Genomic DNA, 24,485 nt, shown 5'->3' on the forward strand with positions numbered 1-24,485 from the left:
GCATGGTTACACAGTTTATTACGAAAAATTTAAAATACAAATACATTGTCATTATCTACATACATTACATTGCCGTGTTGTAATTACGTTTCACAATTCTATTATAAATTGAAAAAAAAAGGTATTTATGGAAAACTTATTGAAAACAAAGAAATAAAACTTTTTTAACCCTTTTTCTTTATATGGTGACTACGTCATTGTATGATTTTATTTCCTGCTATAAAGTTCACAAAAAAGAGTGCGACTTTACATGAATTACAATCTAGTATTGTATATTTGAATTTAAATATCATTTATTAATGTTGGTAACTTATTGTACATTGTATCAGTAAAAAATATTCGTTCTGAATATAGAATTTATGATATGAAATACTTGATATGTATATCAACAAATACAGAAATACACTCCACTATTTTTAGAAACCGTCATAGATCATATTGTACGTAGATTTGGTAATTCCGAGCATTCAAAAATATTGTCATGAGTACGATTAGATACGATAAGATTATGAGGAAATATGTCGTTTAAATTGTGCAAACGCACCTACACCAGTGTCCGTGGTGCAAGTATCCATTGTCTGTGGTCACAATGGGGAAAGCATCAAAACGTCACGTTTATGTGAAGCCACTTACCCACGAATTACTGACGTTTTCCCTATGTGTATGTAATAGAATGTGAAAATATCCTAATAAAATATTACTTTCCAAAGACCTTTGTTGGGTATTTCAATAATCCATAGGTAATTTCCATAGGTATTCACTTCTGAAGGTCGCGTAATTAGAACAGTGTAGAAGTTCGATAAGCTAATACATATTATACAGTTAAAGTTTGTAAAGTTAATTTTTCTTAACCAATATATTATAGCTGATAAACATCTATTTCCGCTAGGTTGACTTACTCACTATTAACCTTACCCGCCTGAAATTTCAGATCTTTGATAGACACCAACTTTTCAAAATTTTAACTCAAGAATAAGAAGAAGAATAGTTAACAGTTAACCTCTATTTTAAATACTAATGATTCCTAATATTTCGGACACTCATGGGTAGGAAACAATAGATTTGCTTTAGAAATACTAATAATACTAAAATTAATATCACGTGTTGTGATAACAAAGGATGGCTCTGACATAATTATCCCATACATAGGTCATAGTCTGCAATATTTAATGTTTTATTTTGACTAAAACCTAGCAAAGGTATAAGATAAGTTCTTAAACTATAAATAGGAGGTACAAATCATAAATTACACTCTGGTAGTAGTGCTCCGAATTTCCGAAATCCGAACAGCTCTGCAATGGCTACCCACTTACCAAAATTTTTTACTTTAAATGTTATAATATCATTTCAAATTGTCATTTGTCAGTATTGTGAGTTTTGACACCATTGATGTTTAGATGCAGTTAAGAATTACAATAAACATTTTACAAACGAGGAAATTTTATTTAGTCTGTGGTTGAGGAGACTGTAATATAGTCGTGAGTGGAGTGCCGAGTAGTGTTTTATTTAAGACTGAAGTTATTGTTATTTTATATCTTTCTATTAAACATTATCGATCTTAGTAAAACCTCATATTTAACATTTGTAAACCATTACACGGCGTAGCTTTAATATATAAATATGTAACCATGAACAACTATGCTTGAAATTAAAAGGTACCTATAAAAAATAGTAATATGTTCTTGATCGCACGAGATCAGATTGTGATTGACATAATCGAAACTCAATTCAAGGTTCAGCGATGTATATCAAGGTCTTTTAAACAATTGCTTGAACGCAAGAAGATGAAATAAGGTAATCGTTGCATAAATTTAAGACAAAAGGCTGAAGTTTTGTCCTTCACACATTAGAACATCGTTATCTATGCACGGTTACAGATCGGTTTTGTTAGAGGTGATTACGAAGTAACTAAAACAGTGCATGTAAGTACGCAGTGAGCACATCTAGTTTATAATCGTTTCGCCAACGACGTGTACATACTAATTTAAGCTATATCTTTACTGGTGGAGGGTCCTTGCTTCTTACTGCATTCTTATCACAATTTTATCAGGTAACGCAAATAATGTAATTACTAATGGGTGATAACTTGCGCTAGATCGTCATTATGGCTAATATAAAGACTAGAGTTAATACTACTAAAACTGCATCTACAAAAATTAATGGGAAGGGAAAGGTTGGCAGACCAAAAAAGTCAATAATTAATATTCAAAATGTGACAGGGAAAGATGCCTTGAAACGACAACTAAGAAGAAAAGATATTGAAGTTCTACCTGAAATAACACGAAATTCTGATAACAAAGACAAGAAAGTGGGTAATACAACAAATTTAAAAAAATTACTGTCTAAAAGTGGCCATATTCGACACAAAAATAAAATTGACATAAAAATATTTGACAAAATTTTAAAAACTGAATTACAAATTGAAGACAACAATCGTTCATTAAGAAGCGAGGTAAGGAAAACACGATTTAACAACAACAATGACATTGAGACATTGAATGCCCAAAAAGAGAGCACATCAGAAAAAACTGGATGTGTGGATAATGATAAAATTGAAAAGGACATTGCAGTTGATACTTCAGCAGATAAATTAAAAAAAATAGCTAAGACTATTAATTATAAAAATACTGCAATTTTTACAAACGGACAGCTGTTTATATGTGATTATTGTAATAAAGAGTTCAATACTAGAGCATCAATAAGACGACATCTCTTTCTTCATGATAAAGTAACATCATATTCATGTCCGCAGTGTAAAAAATATTTTAGAAACCATCTTTATTTAGCAGCACATACAAAGAGGCAACATCCAAATTGGGAGAAACACTTTATGTGTAACATTTGTGATAGACCATATTTGCTTAAATCAAATTTAAAACTACACTTGGCTAGTCATAGTCGTAATGAAAAAATGTTTAAGTGCATATATTGTAAAGAAAAATTTGCAGACCAATATTTATTAATTGATCATGAAAAGCAGCATTTAGTTGATGGAAAGTATTTATGTATTATCTGTGAAACAGCTTTTGATTGTAGAAACAGATTAACCTTTCATTATAGGTCTCATTTGAAAGTTAAAGATTTTGTATGCCAGCATTGTGGAAAGGAATTCTTGAGGATGAATTCAGTGAGACGTCATGTTCAAGTTTGTCATTCAGGTCACAGACTTCAATGTAAAATATGTAAAAAATATTTAAAAGGTCATTTATCTGAACATATGCGTACCCATGATAAAAATCGTCCCCATGAGTGCCCTGATTGTGGACAGCGTTTCACACAATCCACACAGCTGACAGTGCATCGTAGGTCACACACTGGTGTTCGACCTTATACATGTAGGATCTGTCAACGCCCTTTTTCACACTCCAATGCATTGATGCTCCATATACGTCGACACACAGGTGAAAAACCTTTCAGTTGTGCAATGTGTCCTATATCCTTCTCACAATTGCCACACATGAAGGCTCACATGTGCAAGATCCATGGAAAAGAAGATCCATATAGATGTCAGAATTGTAAGCAGTTCTTTAAGCTCAAGGTTGGATTAGAAGAACATTTAAAGTCTTGTATTAAAACCAAAAAAGGCTTAGAAACAGTTGAGAAAGAAGATCTAAATGGGGAGTCTCCTGCTCAGCTGTCTCGTATGAGGTTTCTTCTTGCCTTGCTACTCACTATGATTGCCACCAAAGAGAAACTAAAGATTTTAGGTGGGTATATTTTAATTTTTATTAATTGTTACACAAAACAAGTTGCACTGTCTTTTGAGTTATTGTGGAAAGAGCTTCCTGTGTGTCTGCGAGTAACAGGAATCATAGATTTGTTTCATTTACATTAAAATAAATTTATTTTTCAGTATGAATACCTAAAATACTTCAATGGGTACATTCTACCATTAATGCATTCATTGAATTAGAACATGATGTTATTTTAACAATTATGCACAGTACATCAGTTACATTACGTCATTAAAAATATACACAAAGTATAACAGCAGATTTTCTGAAGGGTTGCAAATGTGTGAGTGTTCTGTGTGCTTAAATTGAGTGTCCATTAGCACTTACATGCTTCAATTCCACAGTTTTATTTTAGGGATTGTTTTACAACGAGGATGGAGAAGAAACGCCAGATGATTTAGGTTGAGTGAGTGTGTTTTTAATTTGTTATTAATTGGTGCTGGATGGTGAAGGAATTTTGCAGCAAAGAAGCTTCACGTTTCTGAAATATTGTTGTAAGCAAAGGTGGTGGTGGAATCAGGTTCAATGTGGTTATGGCGGTTATCAGATCTGTTTATGTAGATAGTTGAAAAGCCTGCAATTCTAGGTGTTGGTGCTTTCAAGGCAATTGTTTAACTGATCTTTTTTTTTCAATTCAAAACACAGCATCTTTTTAATTCTAAATTCTGTAACAGGTTTCAACAAGCGATTAATTGATGACCTACTTGTGGAATCTTTGGAAGCTATGCGCTACAAGCCTTGCAAGGATAAAAACTTGACTTCATTTAATCGCCTTAAGATAAATATAGAAATGTTACTGGAAGGGACTGTGCCATCAAAACAAATGGAGAAATTAAAGAAAGACAACAAAACCACGGAACAAATTCTGGAATTATTAACGGATGAGAAAAAGCGCAATTAATGAAAATCATAATCGTAATTTAATTAAGTAAGTCCCTTTGATATTATTTAATCATAACGTATTATTATACCAATTTCGACTTAAAAATTATTGTTTTCTGATATTTTATGTGTAAGAAAAGACTGCCACTACTATTATTTTTATTTATGGACATCACCAAAAATTTAGTTTTAAAATGTCAGCTACTTTATAGTTTGGCAGGAAACCAAGCATTACATTTTTAAGAGCAATAGCGCACTAGCGGCCTGCGATATAGATTTATTATTAGGACAACGCCATGGAGCACGCGCACGCGGCCAGCGGTCCCACCAATCCGCGGCGTCCAACAAGCAATCTGCGGCCCGTGGTTTTAATCGGTTTTATGTGTAAAGCGCAGTTGCACTGACGAATGTAGCTGCGGTTTTGACCGCGAGTGCGCTATTGCCCTAATAGTTGGCTTATAATGGCAACTTGGTGACTTATAATCGACTTTATAACAGCAATAGTTCCTTAGAAATGTTGTGCATTGATGTTTTGTATCATGTTGAATCTGAGGATTAAGGATTCTGCCTATAGCAATAAAATTGTACCTTTTATCAAGTTCATGAATAATTGGTTGTGTGTGTGTTACAATTCATATTAAATCATCCTATCATATTTGTCTTACTATAATATGTAAGCTAATAATAAATTGTATTTAAAAGTAATAATAAAGTATAAATTATATTTAGCAATAAGAATTGAATTTTTACACTATGTAACAAAAACCCAATATTACAAGCCTAAAATACATCAAAAGTTTTATTCAGTTCATATCTAAGTATTTTCATGTGTTCAGACAAAAATTAATAAAGAGTTATATACTATATTGATATGATTCATAATATAATATGCAACCTCTATGTAAAATTATAAGACAAATTTTCAAATATTTTAAGTCATAATATGTGGCTGAATAATAGTTTTACCATATTCTTACAAATAAATTATTAATACATATTATTATAATAAATAAAGGGTTTTTGTCATGGGTGCTTTATATAAGAATTGATTAATTTGTTAAGCTGCGAACCAAAAATAAAAGTAATAATATTTATCTTCAAGTTTTATGACAGACAATGTTTTTTTGATGTTACAATGATTACTTGAATGCTGTGCCATTATATCCATTTATTTATAAAGTGATTAGTGTATTGTTTTAAAATATTATTTTGTTATGCCACTTTTTAATCAATCACTTGTTGACATTTTTTATATAGCGCAAAACCAGTGCCATTATGTTTAGTTTTGCTTAAAAAAAATTATATACATATATTTAGATTCATGAAAACATTTTTTAGTTTAAATTGTTATATGAAAATTTATTTTACCTATTGGATTATATATTTTAATAATTATTTGTAATCTTAATATTAATTTACTATGTTAAATCAATCCAATTTTACTGGTCAAGTTAATGTAATTGTTTTGTTGCATCTACATTTCGTAATGAGAAGTACTATAATTTTAGAGGAAGACGATTTGAAGTTTTTTTTTTAAATATTTGGTATATCTTACCTTAAATCATATTTTCCTAGTAACATAATATCAGTGTTGAATAAAATTCAGTTTTCTGTGTGTTAAATAGATATAAAATGTATTTAGATATTAAGAATTAGCAACTGCCTACAAACTTGTTTGCTATTATGTATAGCAGAAGTGTTATGCTAATTGCATTGAATTCAGTTAAGTAGTTTTCACGGGAATCAGTGAATAATATCCAGATATGGTGAAATAATAGCTTATTAAGATTGCACAGGTGTGTGTGGTTATCTTTTTATACAATTCTTGCCAGTTATTCGAAAAGGTTTTAGCCAAAGAAGCTTTAAAACTACCAAAGTGATGTTGAAAGGAAAAATTGTATTGTTTATGTCATAGTAGATCTATCTGTGAGTTATTATTATTTTATTTAATAATACATATTGGTATACTTGAGCACTGGCCAAAATTCCCAAAGATAGATGTAATAAAATTAGTAAATGTAATTTAAATTACCAAATATTAAAATTATACTGATTTTAAACACATTTTTTTTTCTCAGTATATGGTATCATTGTCTATACATACTGATTATCTGACAGTCTATTACAGGCTTATCATAGCTAAGCTCTTTAGGTAAACAAATTCAGTCAAAAATGTGACTTACTGAATTATGAAGTTGTTGAAACATACATATATTGTCCATTGCATTGATAATTTTTTTATCCTCTGATACTACACTTATATATTGTAGTGTTATAATAATGTAATGAAGTGGTTTGATTATAGAATTCTTCTTTTTTAATTTCAAAAAGTTACTTCAGTTAACTTTTAATTCTTAACACTTAGTAAATTTTCAAATATATAAAACTTGATGCTACTTGTTTTTTTCATAATTTTTGTAGACACTGACATTCTTCTCCAAAAGTTGGCTACAATTGGGTGTGGACCTGTCTTGCTTAAGTTTTTTTCTAGTCACCTATCAAATCGTAACCAATATATTAAATATGGACAATATATCTCGCCTTATCCAACAAGTTCCGGTATTAGCCAGGGTTCAAACCTGGGATCGATGATAATGATTAATGACTTTCTAAATGTTATTAAATCTTCCAACGTCCTATTATTTGCCGACGAAGTTAAGTTTTTTGAAGTAGTTAAGACTAGCAATGTCTGTGTATGCAACTTGATTTGCATAAACTGCTGCATTGGAGCGAATTAAATAAACTCGACTTTAATTATAACAAATGTGAGGTAATGGCCTTTAGTGCCTCTCCGAATAAAAATACTCTGCGACTATAGCATAGGATCTAAAGTTAGATCAGGCGCGTAGGTCCCCTTATTATGGGGACACGATTGAAGGGGTGCCAAAGAAGTTCCTTAGATTTTTTATAAACGAAGGTACAATGTTTTTCCTTAGCTCTACCCTACTAAGTTCTTGATGGGGGTTTTAGGGTATAATTCATTAGATTTCGTAGGGATTTAGCTGTACCTAATGAAATTTGGTTTAAACGTAATTAAAAGCGAAACGGAAAGCGCATACTTGCTGGTAGAGATCATGAGAACATACAGGAACGGACATGTTACCTAATACTTTTACTGTACAAGCAAGTTTTAATTGCGCAAAACTCTCTTATTTAATAATTAATCGGTGAACTGCAGCAATTTTAACGCACAACGCTTTTGAGGAAATTTCTTGGACTGCGTAGAACAGAACGAGCCATCATATCCCTGAGTTGTAATGACATGTCAATCGTCAGTCTAAAAATCCGAAATCCCCACGTATCTATCGGATTCGGATAAAAACATCCTTCTGTAGATGTCACAACAATAAAAAATTGAAGTTGTTGTTTTTCTTTATTGTAAAACAATACGACGGGATGTATTTTGAAAAACCTTTTACCATTTTCATTCTATTAAAAGTGTGTTAAATTTTATCACAATGGGAACTACAGGCCAGTCTGTAACATTAGCTAATAGTATTATTGGAGTAGGCATATTGGCCATGCCTTTTTGTTTTCAACAAGTAAGTAAACTGTTTATCTTACATATTTTAATCACCCTTATTTAAAAAAAAATGGTGTTTATTCTATCTTTATCTTGCAATCGTAAATAAGAAGAAACCCTTTTGTTTTAGTGTGGTGCACTCTTAGCAACTTTAATTTTAATATCTATGGGTTTAGTATCAAGACTCTGCTGTTATTTCCTTTTAAAAGCTGCAATCATCACAAGGAGAAGAAATTATGAGTTTCTTGGTAAGTGAAGAAAACATAGTTACTATAAAAATCATTTAAGTCATCATTATAATTAATAAGTATGTAAGTAAAATTCATTGTATATATGTAGATATTATTTAAGTTTAATTTTGCCCAAAATAAATCTTTAATTAATCTGCTAAAACTCTGAGAGTTTATTTAAACTAAGGTCTTACAAAATATATAGTTTCAATTGTTTTATGTTTTACAGCATTTCATGTGTTTGGTCCATCGGGAAAGATGGCTGTTGAAGTTGGTATTATTGGGTTCCTAATGGGAACATGTATTGCATATTTTGTGGTGGTTGGTGACCTTGGCCCACAGATTATATCAAAAATGTTTAATATTAACCAAAGTGATATGTTAAGGTATGTACTTAAATTATACTGTGCAATTGTAAAAACTAATTTATGGAACTAAGAATAAATATAATTTTTTTGATTTAAATTTCAGAACATCAATTATGGTAATAGTATCTCTAGTATGTGTGCTTCCACTTGGTCTTCTAAGAAATGTCGACAGTTTGAGTAATGTCAGTGCAGCAACTATTGCATTCTATTTCTGTTTGGTTATAAAGGTACTTATCCATTCTTAGGTATTTAGTATCATTAAAAAAACACTTTTTAAAAGGATTAAAGCTATGTATTATTATTATAAACTTATAATTATTTACATAATTTTAAATTTAAAGAAAACCCATGTTTTGCATGCTTTACAGCGATATGATATTTAGTATCATGTATTTTTATATTAAGTTTAAACAGAATTTAATTATGTACAAGTATTTTGTATTAATTTATTACTGCTAGTAATTTAAAAAAAAAACAACCATATGGGTCTTTGCATAAATTTATTGAATTTTATATAAAAATGTGTTAAGGCAATAGAATAATAAATAAATATTATATTGAGACCATAACACATTCCGAGTGCATGTCTCCTTGTAAAATTATAAAAAAAATTATCATTTCAAAAATAAAATAATATTCTAATTTATACACAAACAGAAATACTTATGTTTGAACAAAGCAATAACGCAAGCTCTAATTGAAATATATGCATAGGTTATATTTGAAGCTGGTTCTCAAATGTTTGCACCAGACTGGCAAAATCGTATTGAAATGTGGAGACCATCAGGATTGTTGCAATGTGTGCCTATCTTTTCCATGGCATTGTTTTGTCAGACGTAAGTATATATGAAATTATACTCTTACAATGTTCATCTATATACTAATTCTTATCCTACATACATATTTGCTTAGTGTGTCCAGCGCTGCATCTAATTTGTAACTCTGTTATTATTTTTAGATTTAATTTGTTAATTATTTTAGGCAGTTGTTTGAAATATTTGAATCGTTGCCATCGCTGTCGCTTGAGAAAATGAATGTTGTGACAAAAAATGCTATCAATATATGCGCATCTGTTTATTTCACACTCGGACTGTTTGGATATATTGCGTTTAGCGAAAATCAAATATCAGGTAACTTGTCGTATTTTTAATTGCAGATATGTGTGTGAGTAAAACCCATTTTGCGTTTATTAAGATTTTTTTTTAAATTCTTTGACATTGGTTGGTATAAAACATCGAAAAGGAATCGGTTTAACCCAGTTGAAGATTTAGATTCAAAAACTATGCCTCCCGTATGTCAAAGTTGTGCATGTGACGTATGGAAGTCCTACTTAGCGTTAAGTTTTGATATCTTACTCTTGGACCCTAGTGAATGAAATGTGTCAGTCACAGAAGCCATTTTAACACGCACACACAGATCTGAAACTGTTTATAACAAAATGTGATATAAAACGTGATTTAATCCGAAAATATTTTAATATTGTAAGGTATAATTACATATTTCAGGCAACGTCCTAATGAGTTTAAGTCCTACAATGGCGAGTGACGTCATTAAACTAGGCTTCGTGATGTCAGTTGCCTGCAGTTTTCCACTAATAATATTCCCCTGTCGGGCCAGTCTTTACTCTTTTTTGTATCGGAAAGTGAGTACTAAAGTTTGTTTAAAAAGAAATAAGAATAACCAATTCGTGATAGGTCGGCGACGCACTTGTCGCACTTCTCGCAGTGTGAGTGACCGTACGTGGTATTAACATAATGAGCCTACTGCCTGCTTTTCCCCTCTATCAAATAAAACACATATCATATTATTACACGTATCGAGACGATTTAATGAATTTGTGTCCGCCGAGCCTACCAGCAAGAAGACAATTTTACAGCTAAGTTAGAAATAATAATAAAAAATACAGTCAAAATCTACTATAACAACCTCAAAGTTACGACTCATATTTGGTCGTATAAACCGATAGTCGTTGTTATAAACAACTAGAATTCAGTCGGGACCTTTGATTTTGGTCTATATTGACGTAAAACGATGTCATCATAAACGGTTCTGACTGTACTATTAATCTGTATTACTATTTGATATGACGTATTAATCTTCATATTTTAGGAAAATTAAGCAATTATAAAAATCTTTATTGATTAATTTACATTTGAATAATCAAAGATAGAGAATAATCTCTAATTTCGCTTAGCAGTTTTTGTCAAAACGAATACAATTTCCGTGTAAGGAGTAGTTCATCGTAAGGCTTCAATAATATATTGACCAGATAGTGTCATAATATAAACCAATACCGTACTTACGCCCTTGGTTAAACACAACAAATACCCAAAATCGATCGCTTCTGCAGCACAAATATGGAGTTAATATCAGCAGCAGCAATCCACAGTAGACATCGTAGGTCATAACGCTGTGAGATTAGTATCGCATTATATCGAAGAGCCTTTTGAATTAATAGCAAACATAATTTTAGGTCCATCCCTCACACCATGATCACATAATAAACCACTCAATACCAGAAAGCACGTTCCGGTGTATAACAGTCGCGATAATCGCTGTTTCCCTCTTCATCAGCCTCTTGTTACCGAACGTTGAGTTAGTTCTGGGGTTGGTGGGGTCTACTATTGGAGTGTTGGTGTGTGTGGTGTTCCCGGCCGCTTGCTTTATTAATGTCACGTTTAAGAATACCAACGAACGGGTGTTGGCTAAGGTAAGTTTATAAATATTATTAAATTTATGTACTATTAACAACAACGTACAGAAATTCCAGTAAATTAATAATTATAATGCATATTGTACTAATTTTGTTGCATAAATAAACTTAAAATCGTATATTGAATCTCTAATCAACATAACAGAAGTTCCAGTAAATTACTAATTATAATGCATATTGTACTAATTTTGTTGCATAAATAAACTTAAAATATATTGAATCTTATATTGAAATTTTTAATTTGCTGACAATACCACAACATTCATCAAATATTAGTTGAGTTTAATCTAATTATTGTATAGTGAAAGTAAATCCATCTAAGATTAATAACGTTAAATAATTAAACTGTGTTTGTATATAAGTTTACAGTTGTACTGGGATTAATAATACTTGTACTCGGCACATATGCAAACTTACAAGCAGCAGAAAACACGAGAGACAAGTATGACGAGAAGTTCATAACACAAGAAAAAATCGATAAAATTGTTGAAGATTTCTTTGAAAAAATGGAGAAGACAGAAGGTAAGTGACGTTAAAATTATTCATCTTTAATACAAAAGTATTAAACTTAGGCCAAAATATTACTTTTATTTTTTATTCAGGAATACCTAAACCCCATGCAATTGAACCCAAAAAAGATAAGAACAACAACGATGTAAAAGATTCAGTAGCCTTACCACCAAATCCTGTACCACCTGAGTCACAGTCAAATGAGAAACCTAAATCTGTAATTGAAGATAAAAAAGACATTATTCCTGATGACAAAGAAAAAGAACTGAATATAAAAACATCGGATGAGCAATTACAAAATGGAAAAGCTATAGACAAAGAAAAACAAAATGGTCAAGCAAATCCTAACATAGTCAAAGTAAAAAACGTAGGTGAAGAAGTTAAAGACATTGAAGAGAAGGCCAAAGAAGTAAAATCACACCAAGAAAAAGTCGACATGGATAAACATAAACAATTAATGGAAACAATCAAACAACACGGGCAGGAACAAAAAGAGTTGATAAAAGAACAAAAAGAAATATTAGATAAACTAAGAAAGACCAAAAACGAATTGGAAAAGAATAAAAAGGAAAATGATGACGAGGAAACTAAAAAAATTGCCGTGGAGAGCATTCAGAAGATCGCTAATATGGCGATACAAAGTTTAACTGGAGTTTCGGATAAACCGCTTGAAGTTAAAGGCGAAAAGAAACCCGAACAAGAAATAGATGATGTAAACATTTTGAAGAAAACTGCAGAAAATTTAGACGCAATCAAAAACAGAGAACTTAAAGAAAAATCTGTTAATGTTATAGAAGAAATCGTAGAAAAAGAAGTTCAGAAACCAAACGAAGATAATTATCGTGAAAATTCCGAGCCAATGAAAGTACGCGCCGAAGAAGCAAAGACAGATTTAAGAAATAAAGAAAAGGCTAACGATATTCCTCCGCTACCTCAGAAACAAGAGATGAATGAAAATATCAAATCAAAACACTCGCATTCCCCGGATGAGCCACAATCGTACAAACAAGGCGAAGATCAACTGCCAATTAAATTAAAAAATAGCGTTGGAAGTGTTCCTCTAGCAATAGCTTTAAGCGGAAGCTCTAAAATAAACAAGAATTACCAACCGAAGTTAGTCGAACAAAATGGTGCTAAAAATATAGATAACGTTGATACAATATCTGTACAAAGACAGAAGCGAGAAGTCGTCGATTGTACGGAAAAGACAACTTTGAAACCTGAAGACAGGGAGATTTGTGAAAATTTAATAAACAAGGAGGTAGAACAAAGTGAAATTTTGCCAAAAGTGGATTTAAATAATGTTCTTTCCAATTTGCGACCGGTACACATAAGATCTCTAAAAAGTTACGTTGAAGATAAACAAAACCAATAACTTTATAACCTTACTTAAATTATTTTAATTCAGCCATTGTATATTAATTGTGTATTTTTATAAAGTGTATTAAAGGTACAAAATTCCAATCCAATAGAAAATGTAAGTATTGGACAGATTTCAAAACGTATTTCCAAAAAAAAAAAATGTTTTTATTGAGACATAATCTTTGTAACAGAAATTCTAGATTTTTCTGACTTTTGAGTATTATTGAAGGTAAATAAATAATGTATTAAAAAACACTAGATTGTTTAATATTTATGATTTGTTTGATTAATTTGCATTTATTTATTTAGGAAGTTCAGCCCACTGTTGTTTTATGTAGCATACTCCTTACTCATAAAGCTTCGACCTCTAAAAAAGCTCTTATTTTGTTCTATAAAATGCATTTACTCTACAAAAGCTACTATTTAAATAAAATGATAGCAACCGCTTAAGTTGAGAAGCGTTTATAAGTAAGGAGTTTAAGGGTTGACTATCGATCTTTGATCTCATTTTTGTGAGAGCTGGTTTTATAATTGTTGGGTATTTTATTGATTATTTAATGTTAATTAAACATATATTAAATTGTTCGTGCAAACTCTATTTCGGCCCTAATTAAGATTTTTTTTTAATTGAAACTGGTAGGTGGCGTAAAATATTCAGTTGCTCGTTATTAATGCTTATGCCTTACTGTGGACCATAATTAAGGCTGTTTGGGTCTGTCAATCCGTGACAAAGAAATTAATTGAGATAATAAGAACATTTGTACTAAAAACGAATAGTCATAATTCCAATCGTTGAAGAACTGGCGCTTATAAAGCTTTCTTGATCATGTTTTAGGGGTGATATTTCTAGTTATGAATCATGTATGTGATCGCTTGACTGAGTGCTAATAAAGTATTTTAATATTTATGTAAATCGTATTTTTATTTAAATATTTAATTCCCTAAGTAAGGGTGGTTTAAAACACAAGTAAAAAAGCTTTTGTATGCAATAATCCGAATTGCCATCAAAAATAATGATTGCACAGAAAAATACGACTAAATAAACTACAATGTTCGCGGCGTACGCCTATTTATCTTAAAGCAAAGCTTTTTAACCAATGCAAAGCTAATAATACCTATGAACTCTTTTTTTCTAAATATAGCATCTACTTGTATATTACTTACAGTAGTTTTTCTAAATAAAACTGCATTTTATTGGTTACAATCTTATTATTTATTAAGTACGACATAATGAGATCAGCAAATAAAATTAGATACAAATAGTAACTTTTTTATTGCATTATTAAGGCAGATCTTGTTTCGTGGGCGTCCACGCTTCTTTTTTACCCAATAGGTACATTTTTGGCTTCTGCAGGTGGTGCCATGTACTTGAGTCGGATCGCAAATCCGATGATATGCTTGCACGTTAAGTTCTTTAAAAAAATGGGGCAGAAGCATTTTCCGTTCATCCAGGCGGTTTGTTGGGTGGGCAAAAAAGCATCAAAAGTTTTCCAATCTTGATTAAATGGAATGTTATTTGCTGTTGACCTTTCTATGTAAGTATTTAAGTCCGGAATCAGATTCTAAGAATTTGAAATTTTTGTCAAGTTTCGCCCATCGAGAGTCCAGTATTTCAGTTTTATCGGAGGTACAGTTATAAATGGCTCTAGTTTATGATTTTCCGATCATTCCTTGACCATGTTTGTTGCGACTGAAAGCAATCTAGACAAAGGAAGTCGTTCTCACAAAGTGTGGCTGTCTTTTATACCTCTATTCAATGATTCTAGAGCATTGTTTGCCACTGGAGAACCTTCGGCTTATCCAAGATACCAATTTGGATTAAGTGAAACCCACTCCTGTTTGAAATATGCTAAGCATCATGTTTACGTAAAAACGCACGTTGAAATAACGTAGGAGAGGCAGCTGAATGCAACGAGTAGATCAATTTTTCTACATTGTTGTGTGTTTTTTTTTGGGTGTGCCGAACACATTTTCACAAAAGTTGAAAACCATTTTGAATGCTTTTCGCTGCGTCGTAAACAAGGGCTTTGGCTCATTATTCTCATGATCACGATCGCAACCTGAGGCAGCATCGGAGTTTGACTCAAAAAGTAAATAAATTTGTGCTGAACACTAAAGAACGCGGTAGTTGGCTTTAATAACGGTAATACTGTTTTTTACCGTTGGTAAAATCTCATTCGTTTGTTAAATGGTTCCTCTTGCGGCTCTGGTTCACTTTACGAATACACGAGCACATAACTTTGTTGTATGTTACTTGAAGTAGGTATCAAAGCGTCAAATTCCATGGAATATCAGTTAATTTATTATATATATCAGTTATTAACAATAGAAAAAGTCAAATGCAAACTAATTATCAGAAATATTGCAATTATAAATTGTTTCTTATCAGGTTATCACTCCGGGGCGCCGGCGCAACAAAACATTAAATGAATATAAACAAACACTCACGAAATATTTCTATTTCGCTCTTACGCGCGAGGTATGCGGTTAAGCCCCGACAAATGCAGTGAAAAAATAAATCGTTGCTATATTATTCAATTTGGCGAGCATGTCTTCTTGAAAACTACGACAAATGTGATGAGCAAGTTTTGTGGTGCTCAATAATATACAAGTATCATCTACATTCGCTCTGGTTAATTTGCTGTGCAGTCAGCAGTTATGATAAGCATGCAGTATTTTCGTACCTAATTAAATTTATTTGTATCGCATTATGAGGAAAATAGTAGTCATGCTGATGTATATTTTCGAATTATATGCAGTACTTGTTTTGTTAGGCATTTAGTAAATTTGTAGTGAAATAATAAAAGCATAAAAATGATGAAAATATATTGATATGCGATTAATAATTCCACCACGAGTAACTAAATAATTTATTTTATGTTTTATATTCACAAGACTGCTATTGTTACCATAACACAAATTACGGTGGTTTAACGTTTTTTTTTAAATAAAATAAAACGGGGCAAACGGGCAGGACGGGCAGGCTCATCTGATGTTGTTATACCGTCGCCCATGGACACTCAATGCCAGAGGGCTCGCGAGTGCGTTGCCGGCCTTTTATTATGAGGTAATATACCATTTAGATTGTATAATTTTGTAAATAAATAAAATTAACCAATAGGACTGGTCTATTTATGATAAAGATTGGGATATGATTTTATTATTAAAAGAGGAATTATAAAAAAAGTATTTATTTGACTAATGTTATATTACAAATCCAGGTCGCCCAACATTATAAATTAAATTAACCTAAGTATCCATTATTCCTGAACATCTTGCTTCTTCTCTGCGACCTTTCGAGTTCTGTAAAAGTAATTTACTAAGGTGATAAACCTGAAATTAAAACTAAATGGAGCACAACACACGTACTCTTTTTATTAGGTCTATGCCTCAGAATCTATTTCATGATCATTTTTCAATCTAATAGACAAGTAGGTAGCAGCCACCTGTGACTGACACACGCCATCAACTTTTTAGATACAAGACATGTTGGTTTAGTCACGATGTTTTTTTCCTTCACCATTCCGGCGAAGGTTAAATGCGCACATGGAAAAAAATCCGGGAATCGAATCTACGACCACAGGTGTGAGTCGTACGCTAAAGCCACTAGGACAACACTGCTCAACACTTAACTAATTTTGACAATCTCCGAGTAATTTGTCGCCAAACATACACTTAAGAAATCTAGTGCACAGATTGGATTAATCTGCTTGGATGCCTAAATAGACCACAATACTTGATATACAATTAAAAAAAAACACACATATTGGTCAAATTTGTATCTTTGACATACCTTTTGCCCGGTTCTCGAGTGTTAGAAGATTGTATGGAAGCTCTACGCGTGCTTCGACGGGTCGGAGTGATCGCACTTGTATCCGAACCCGCGGGAGAAGCCGGGTTACTTTCCATGTCCCTCTGATTTATTCGTTAAGTGTAATAAAAATCGGTCCGGTTACGATATACAAGTCGCAGTAAAGTAGTTAAATCAGAGTTAATTGAATCTCTAGACGGTTAATTAAAAATCGATATTCAATCAAGTCGCTAAAGTTCCGTCAGACAAGTGAGTGAACGAAACGTTTCCTAAACGTTCCTAAGCAACAAGACTAACCTAACCATTAACCATTAACCAATAAAGCAAAACACAGAAATTCCAAGCTCTCAGTTCTTCACGATCAAACCGAAATAACAATAACAAATGAAACAATCATGGCGGAGTCTTGTTTTACATTTTTAATCAACACGCTGGCTCTCGGTCAGACAGTTAGTTAAACGTTGTCGACGCTGCTTTATTTAATTAAAAATGCTAGCGACTTGATTGAATATCGACATTTAATTAACTGTCTAGAGATTCAATTAACTCTCTGATTTAACTACTTTACTGCGACATATTAGATTTGACGAATATTGAAATGATCCTAATCCTTGGGATTGATTTGCTCCAGTTCAAGCAATTGTATGACTCAAAACTTAGCAAATAAAAAGAGTTGCGGAGAGTTTCTTGCCCGCTCTACGACCTTGACTTGCAAATGTAAGAATTAATTTAACATCTTTTCTGTTGACGCTCATAAGTGTACATGGTTATATGAATAAAGTAAGTGTGAGTTTGAGGGTGACCACTCCTCAAGAAATATGACAGACGTTTTGAAAACAATTGTACACATTTCATTTACTTTGTTTATTTTGTATTCTATACGTTTAAATAATTTTTCTGTTGCCATGCCTACAATTGATTTGCCAGTTATTTTAATAGGAGACAAATAATAACGCCAAATAAAGTATTAAAACATTAAATATACATGTACGGTTCCTGCGTGCTTTAAATAATAATAGAGGTTTTTTACTCTATATTAACCACTCGCGTATTACAATAGAATATGAGCGAAATAATGACGTGCTAATTGCTATGTACCTAATGAATACAATTTTAACAGTCAAAGAGAGTGCCTTAGTTAGGCTATGCTCTCGGGGTGTAACTCCTATGATTAAGTTAATTGCTATGAAACGAATAACTGTAATGTAGAAGAGACTGCCGGCGTCTGGCTATACTCTTGGGGCGTAACTCTGACAATTTAGGAAATCGTCAAGCTTATAAGTGATCAAAATGTACAGCCTTGGCACGTACATATGGATCATCACGCTTATCAAACTAAGAAAGCCTGAGTGAGCAAAATGTACAGCCTTGGCTCGTACACAGGGATCATTACGCTTATCAAACTAAGAAAGCCTGAGTGAGCAAAATGTACAGCCTTGGCTCGTACATATGGATCATCACGCTTATCAAACTAAGAAAGCCTGAGTGAGCAAAATGTACAGCCTTGGCTCGTACATAGGGATCATTACGCTTATCAAACTAAGAAAGCCTGAGTGAGCAAAGTGTACAGCCTTGGCTGGTACATAGGGATCATTACGCTTATCAAACTAAGAAAGCCTGAGTGAGCAAAATGTACAGCCTTGGCTCGTACATAGGGATCATTACGCTTATCAAACTAAGAAAGCCTGAGTGAGCAAAATGTACAGTCTTGGCTCGTACATAGGGATCATTACGCTTATCAAACTAAGAAAGCCTGAGTGAGCAAAATGTACAGCCTTGGCTCGTACATAGGGATCATTACGCGTATCAAACTAAGAAAGCCTGAGTGAGCAAAGTGTACAGCCTTGGCTGGTACATAGGGATCATCACGCTTATCAAACTAAGAAAGCCTGAGTGATCAAAATGTACAGCCTTGGCTCGTACATAGGGATCATCACGCTTATCAAACTAAGAAAGCCTGAGTGAGCAAAATGTACAGCCTTGGCTCGTACATAGGGATCATCACGCTTATCAAACTAAGAAAGCCTGAGTGAGCAAAATGTACAGCCATGGCTCGTACAATACATTTAAATGATACGCTGTGGTAGAAAATTCAAGTTCAATATAAGTCAGAGATTGTAACAAATAATTACCTTAACATCTGTACTAGCCCTTCGTCCTTTGGGTGTGTGTATGGCTTGAATGGCGCGTGTAAACGACGCGCGTCTACCACGAGTGGGCGTGCCTAAGGGTGACTCCGCCCCTGGTTCACCTGGAAAGGTTAATTCGACAAAAAACTTATATTTGATCTAGTATTTGAATTATTAAAGCTGAGTACAAGATTGAGGCGGTCGTTATCAATTTTTATTGACTTTAGAAATGGCAGCCAGTTTTAATGGAAATCCCCTTATGATACAAACTTTGTGGAGTAATCTTTGCCCTATATCGTAATTAAAATTGTTTATGCAATGTTGCCAGAAATAGTATATCTTCATAATTTAAATTTACAAATTTTAATCAAAATAACAAAAATTAATCGAATTATATTAAATTAATAAAAGCTCGATTTCTTAAATTTATTAAATATTGTTTTTATTGTTAATATAAAATATGGCTGGTAACACCGAATAGGGTAAGTGACGTCACGAGTAATGGCGGCTGAGTCAGTTGACAAATACACAATGACCTATTGGATTGTATTTTCTATTAAACCTATTTAATCTAGTGTAATTTGTTTTGTGATTAAGTGTTAAATTATAAAGAGCAAGACATTGTACCAAAACGCTTTTATTTTGAAAATTCCTGTACACAAAACTGCCAACGACCACAAAAGTCCGTCATAAGGCCGCTTTTCACGCTCTTACAAATATGTAAATTTAAATTATGACGAAATCTTTTTCTTCGTATTTCTTACTGCACTTACCAGCGACTACATCCACGGATGCGCTGCGCTGACCAATTCTAGCAGGTTTCACCACAGTCTTAACCTCCGACGTCGCGCGTCGGCCTGTATTACATACGAATATTAAGAAAAAATCGTGGCAAATTTGTTCACTACAATTAAATACAATTTTGTTCACTAATGAAATACTGAAGCCAGGCAATATGACCCGCAAAAAGATAATGTTCCTAGAGAGTTCTTATGTAGCGATGAATGGTGATTTTTTTTCTTGTATATATTATTTGTCAAACTACTTGCGTACTTACTAATGGCCCTACAACCATTTAGGTCTGGGCCTCAGATGTCTGTATCAGTTCCGTGCCGTACGCAATTGACTTTTAAGGTCTAATACAAAGCGGTTACCTCACGATGTTTTCCCTCACTGTTCAAACGAATGTTAAATGCGCACATAGACAAACTACATTGGTGCACAGAAGGTGATGGAACTTACGACTCCAGGGATAAGAATCGCACCTTGAAAGCTCAAGACCATCGTTTCTCATCCACGTCGCGACCCACGAAAAAGCCAAAAAGTGACTTTTGTAAAATATATAGTTTGTATTTATATTTATAGAGAAACGATGCTCTAGGAGAACACTGATCAATTGCTGCTGCAGGGGTTTTGACATGAAAAGACATTCGAAGCGACTTACCGCGTAGTTTGGTAGCTGAAGATGGGGGAGAAATTTGAAACTCCACTCGATCTGGGGTGCCTAACATTAGTGAGAGCTATTAGTTTCATGCACTGTACATACTAGGGTTTGTCTAGCTCATTTATGAAGCTGGAATTAAACTAAGCAAAGCGTTTAATTAAAGCAGGAAAAATAGTATTGTCTTTTGTTAACATAACTTTTACACATTAAGAAAAACACTTTTTAAACGGATTGAATCGGACAATAAATACAGATAACACAACTTTCTCTGCAGCTGTGATACTTTTGACATTCAACACCTTTTGTCTTCAGTCACCGTGACCACGCACGCTGAAAAGCACGCGAAACGTCCGAAAAAAAATTAAAATTATGTAAATAATTATAAGTTTTTAATAATAATACATAGCTTCAATCCCTTTAAAACTGGTTTTTTCTTAAGGAAAAATAGTTCTGATTGTAAATTTTAGTAATGGGCTAATAAAAACATCGAATAAACATTGAAAGAGAATTTCAACCTTACGTGGCTAGCATTAGTGTTGTTATAGCGTGAAATAGCATATCAAAAGCGACATCTAACAGTCAACTCATAACTAAGCTTACACAATGAAAATTTACAAATAATATAATAGTTTTCAAATATTATTTGAGGCTTTTTGGAACTAAACATTATACATGCTATACCGAATGTAAAGCGCTGTATTGGTAAATATTAAAAAAAATCATTTAATAAATCTTTGTAGTTATTATGTTAGGTCAGTAGAATATTAAAGCTAAACAAATATAAAAGTAAATAATGAACCTTCATGATCTGTTATATCGAGTTGTCTCAGAGGATCAGATTCCTGCGCACGCGTCGCACGCGCAGGCGATAAGACCGAACGCTCCAATACAGCTTTTTGGTGACGAGTTATTCTGAAAATAATTATTTCTATTAAATCGTTTAAATTGATGACATACTTTATAATTCGTTGTGCTATGACGCGGAACACTTGGACTTACACAAGATTACTATATTTAGGGGCTTCTGAGTGCTAAGTTTCGTATTCCAAAACCCATCATATTTTTCACATATAACAAGACCTCGACTCGACCCAACATATAACTCTCAATCTGGAAGTTTTATGACAAACGACGCACGCCTATCGTTTTAAAAGATTATTAAGTTACGCTTTAATTATTATATTTAAAACGAAAATGAAGTATTTACACCTATTTATAACTAAAAGTTGTCAAAGTATGTTTTGGGGGAGTTCTTTTTACGAAAGGTTTCTAATTTTACCGGTAATGCATAGATGAATTAAATATTAAAATACAAATTGCAAGAATAATTCGAACTCTAATCTTAGTTGGCCTTTCACTGATAGTATTATAAAAGGAGTGCATTATATTTGCAGGGTACTACCAACCAGGCTCCGGAAGATAAGCCACTCCTTATATGGAAATTGTATCGTTTTTACAACAAACTCCTAAGTGAAATTATAGGTAAATTAATCAATAACGCTTTTTATAAATTTGACGATTGTTTAAATGATCCTAATTCTTGGGATTGATTTGCTCCAGTTCAATCAACTTGTATGACTCGATATTTGACGATTCAAAAGAGTGGCGGAGAGTTTCTTTCCAGTTCTTCTTGTCTACGCCCTTGACTTGCAAATTGGTAGTAAATGTAAATTCAGAATCAATTTAACATCTTTTCTGATGATGAATAAAGTTATTTTGAGTTAGTTTCAGTTTGACCAGAGGTCTTTGAGCTAATATTTATCCAGCCCTTTGTGAATTTGTTTTTGATTCGTCACCGCGTCACCTATTAATTCCTTACCGTCTTGAAGTAGAGTATTCCTCAACATCCTTAGTAGAATCTTCCACTTCCGGTATCACAGTCAACTCCGTACTAATAATCTTCCGTCCCTTTCGCTCTTCGCTTGCTTTGGCAGATTTGCTTGAGCTGTCAGAGACGACGCTAGATGTATCATCGTCTTTCTTCATACTGGCACGAGTTCGGCGACGAGGTGTTAATTCTGTAATAATAACAATACTCAGTGAGCGGACAGTACTCGGTGGAATGGTTACCAATCCAAAAAAAAAATTATTATCTTCAAATGGCGTTTATCTATATGGCGTCATTTTATATATTACACACGAGTACTAGAGTCAGCCATCACCTCTTAGTAAACACACAAATATATAACGGAATTATAGAAGCCCCAATAGATGTAGAATTGGTCAAGCCATATAGGAAGATGAACACATAAAATATGGACTTTAAAGACTTTTCCCTTCATCCCATAGTCCTTTAAACTATAATCAAAGAACCAAGGAGAAGAAGGCGCCCTAGAATAGAAGATATAGCAGTTATACAGCGTTAGCAGGTTCAGAATGGTTATAGAAATCTAAGGACAGAGAAATTTAGAAAAAGCTGGACGGTCTTTTTTTCCTGACGATCTTTTCCTTTACCGTTCGACTGAATGTTAAAAGTTGAAAAATTTTAAACTCAATTGGTGCACAGGAGGGAATCGAAACTATTGTACCATTGTTTTTGAGATTAACGAATAAAAAACCACTCACAAAAACACAAATTTCGTATGCATATAATATTTAAAAGAAAATTACCTTCAAGCGGCATCACTTCGTCATCCTTTTCGGGCAATTCCCTTGAAGCGCGCCTCGTGAGTATTCTCCTTTCTATAGTTGGCGTTTTCGAACGTCTTCTCGTTCTTGGCGAATCAACCTCGGGCGTTTCTGGAATATTCTCCGTTATATCGAAAGTTGTTTTCGGTGGAGTGTTTTCTTCGCTCTGCATTGACTGCCTTCTGGTCCTTGTGGGTTTAACCTCTTCGACGTTTGTTTCTTGTCTGGATGCATTCGACACTGTTGAACCCCTACGTTTACGCGGCGTTGTCAGTTGTTTATCTTTAATCGCCTGATTTTCTGTTTCTTTGACTTCTTCAATTTTATCCTCTTTTTCTGGATTTTCCTCCAATTTGATTGCTTCCTCTTTGTTTTTATTATCACCCTGGCCTACTTCTTTTTCAGTTAGTGGAGTGGCAACATTTTCATCAATTTTAATATCTTGTGTTTGCAGTATTTCTTGATGTTGTTCAGTTGAAGTTTGCTTATGTGTTTCATCTTTATTTTGCGTATTTTCATCGGCGAAACTAGTTTCAACATCGGCTTGATCTACCAAAGATAATATATATGTATAAAACATGGGTTAAATTGTTGATTATTAATATTGATTAAATTGTATTTAAATTGATCTAAGAATTGGGAGTACCTCAATAGTAATAAAAGATAGAGCTAAGAACAAAATTACATATAATTAAAGTAAATTGATGAATAATAATTAAAATATATTTTACCTATATCCATAGGTGGATCTTTAATTTGGTGTGATTCTTCGACATGACTCACGGCTATAGATTGTTCAAATTCAGAATTGTCATCAGTCATTAGCGACATTTGAGCTTGATTCAATGGGTCTGTGGAAACCTCCATACTATCCGATATTTGATGCATGTCAGCCTTTTCAGATACAATATCTTCTAAAGCTTTTTCTTTAGATATATCCTCAACCTTTTCAATTTCGACGTTTGCCATTTCACCAATTTCAGAAAGAGCTTCTAATATTGGTATTTTGACTTGATTATCAATTTGCAACTGATCGGGATCGGAATCGGAGTCCTCTATAGATATAACATCATCTTCACCATCATTGGAATCATCCTGCTAGAATACGATTTTTTTTATCAAACTCAAAAGGACAGAAAATATTATGCAAT

General features: G+C 32.9%; 3 protein-coding genes across 9 annotated transcripts in view; 2 read left to right on the plus strand and 1 right to left on the minus strand.

Moving 5' to 3' along the window:
• The first annotated feature begins 1,442 nt into the window (after positions 1–1,442).
• Positions 1,443–4,840, plus strand: LOC123709570 (zinc finger protein OZF-like). 4 transcript variants are annotated; one of them, XR_006753736.1, is made up of 3 exons: positions 1,443–3,707; positions 3,854–4,140; positions 4,409–4,468. XR_006753736.1 is itself a non-coding variant. In XM_045660981.1 (3 exons), the coding sequence occupies exons 2-3, from the start codon at positions 2,105–2,107 to the stop codon at positions 4,633–4,635; spliced, it is 1,830 nt and encodes a 609-aa protein (XP_045516937.1). In that variant the 5' UTR covers positions 1,443–1,655; positions 1,734–2,104; the 3' UTR covers positions 4,636–4,840. The 4 variants fall into 4 exon arrangements, 2 of the variants coding, with proteins under 2 accessions (XP_045516937.1, XP_045516938.1); XR_006753737.1 differs by lacking the exon at positions 4,409–4,468 and having other exon boundaries at positions 3,854–4,017; positions 4,090–4,123; XM_045660981.1 differs by lacking the exon at positions 3,854–4,140 and having other exon boundaries at positions 1,443–1,655; positions 1,734–3,707; positions 4,409–4,840.
• A 3,067-nt stretch (positions 4,841–7,907) lies between these two features.
• LOC123709779 (putative sodium-coupled neutral amino acid transporter 10) lies at positions 7,908–14,235 on the plus strand. Its single transcript, XM_045661319.1, has 10 exons — positions 7,908–8,158; positions 8,270–8,387; positions 8,599–8,755; positions 8,841–8,964; positions 9,452–9,573; positions 9,719–9,867; positions 10,243–10,379; positions 11,211–11,447; positions 11,813–11,972; positions 12,053–14,235. Exons 1-10 carry the CDS (start codon positions 8,075–8,077, stop codon positions 13,333–13,335), a joined length of 2,571 nt encoding a protein of 856 aa, XP_045517275.1. The 5' UTR covers positions 7,908–8,074; the 3' UTR covers positions 13,336–14,235.
• A 2,262-nt stretch (positions 14,236–16,497) lies between these two features.
• Positions 16,498–24,485, minus strand: part of LOC123709249 (protein ELYS) — a 38,612-nt gene continuing 30,624 nt past the window's right edge. For 2 of the 4 annotated variants that reach the window (XM_045660402.1, XM_045660401.1), the window contains 9 exons: positions 24,066–24,432; positions 23,317–23,883; positions 22,526–22,724; positions 21,506–21,618; positions 20,707–20,766; positions 20,036–20,119; positions 19,266–19,384; positions 17,116–17,237; positions 16,498–16,625 (listed from right to left, as the gene is read on the minus strand). In XM_045660402.1, coding sequence (XP_045516358.1) covers positions 16,583–16,625; positions 17,116–17,237; positions 19,266–19,384; positions 20,036–20,119; positions 20,707–20,766; positions 21,506–21,618; positions 22,526–22,724; positions 23,317–23,883; positions 24,066–24,432 — 1,674 coding nt within the window. In that variant the 3' untranslated portion in view covers positions 16,498–16,582. The remainder of the gene's footprint in view (positions 16,626–17,115; positions 17,238–19,265; positions 19,385–20,035; positions 20,120–20,706; positions 20,767–21,505; positions 21,619–22,525; positions 22,725–23,316; positions 23,884–24,065; positions 24,433–24,485) is intronic. The other 2 variants (XM_045660403.1, XM_045660404.1) reach the window with 2 other exon arrangements.

Source organism: Pieris brassicae, chromosome 5 (assembly GCF_905147105.1).
Source record: "Pieris brassicae chromosome 5, ilPieBrab1.1, whole genome shotgun sequence".
Lineage (NCBI taxonomy): Eukaryota > Metazoa > Arthropoda > Insecta > Lepidoptera > Pieridae > Pieris > Pieris brassicae.

Excerpts from the sequence above, each read along its gene's own strand:
- LOC123709570 (XM_045660981.1), top strand. The coding sequence starts at position 2,105 with ATGGCTAATATAAAGACTAGAGTTAATACTACTAAAACTGCATCTACA. Across the intron at positions 3,708-4,408 it reads AGAGAAACTAAAGATTTTAG|GTTTCAACAAGCGATTAATT; the intron begins GTGGGTATATTT and ends ATTCTGTAACAG.
- LOC123709779 (XM_045661319.1), top strand. The coding sequence starts at position 8,075 with ATGGGAACTACAGGCCAGTCTGTAACATTAGCTAATAGTATTATTGGA. Across the intron at positions 8,965-9,451 it reads ATTTCTGTTTGGTTATAAAG|GTTATATTTGAAGCTGGTTC; the intron begins GTACTTATCCAT and ends ATATATGCATAG. Across the intron at positions 10,380-11,210 it reads ACTCTTTTTTGTATCGGAAA|GTCCATCCCTCACACCATGA; the intron begins GTGAGTACTAAA and ends ACATAATTTTAG.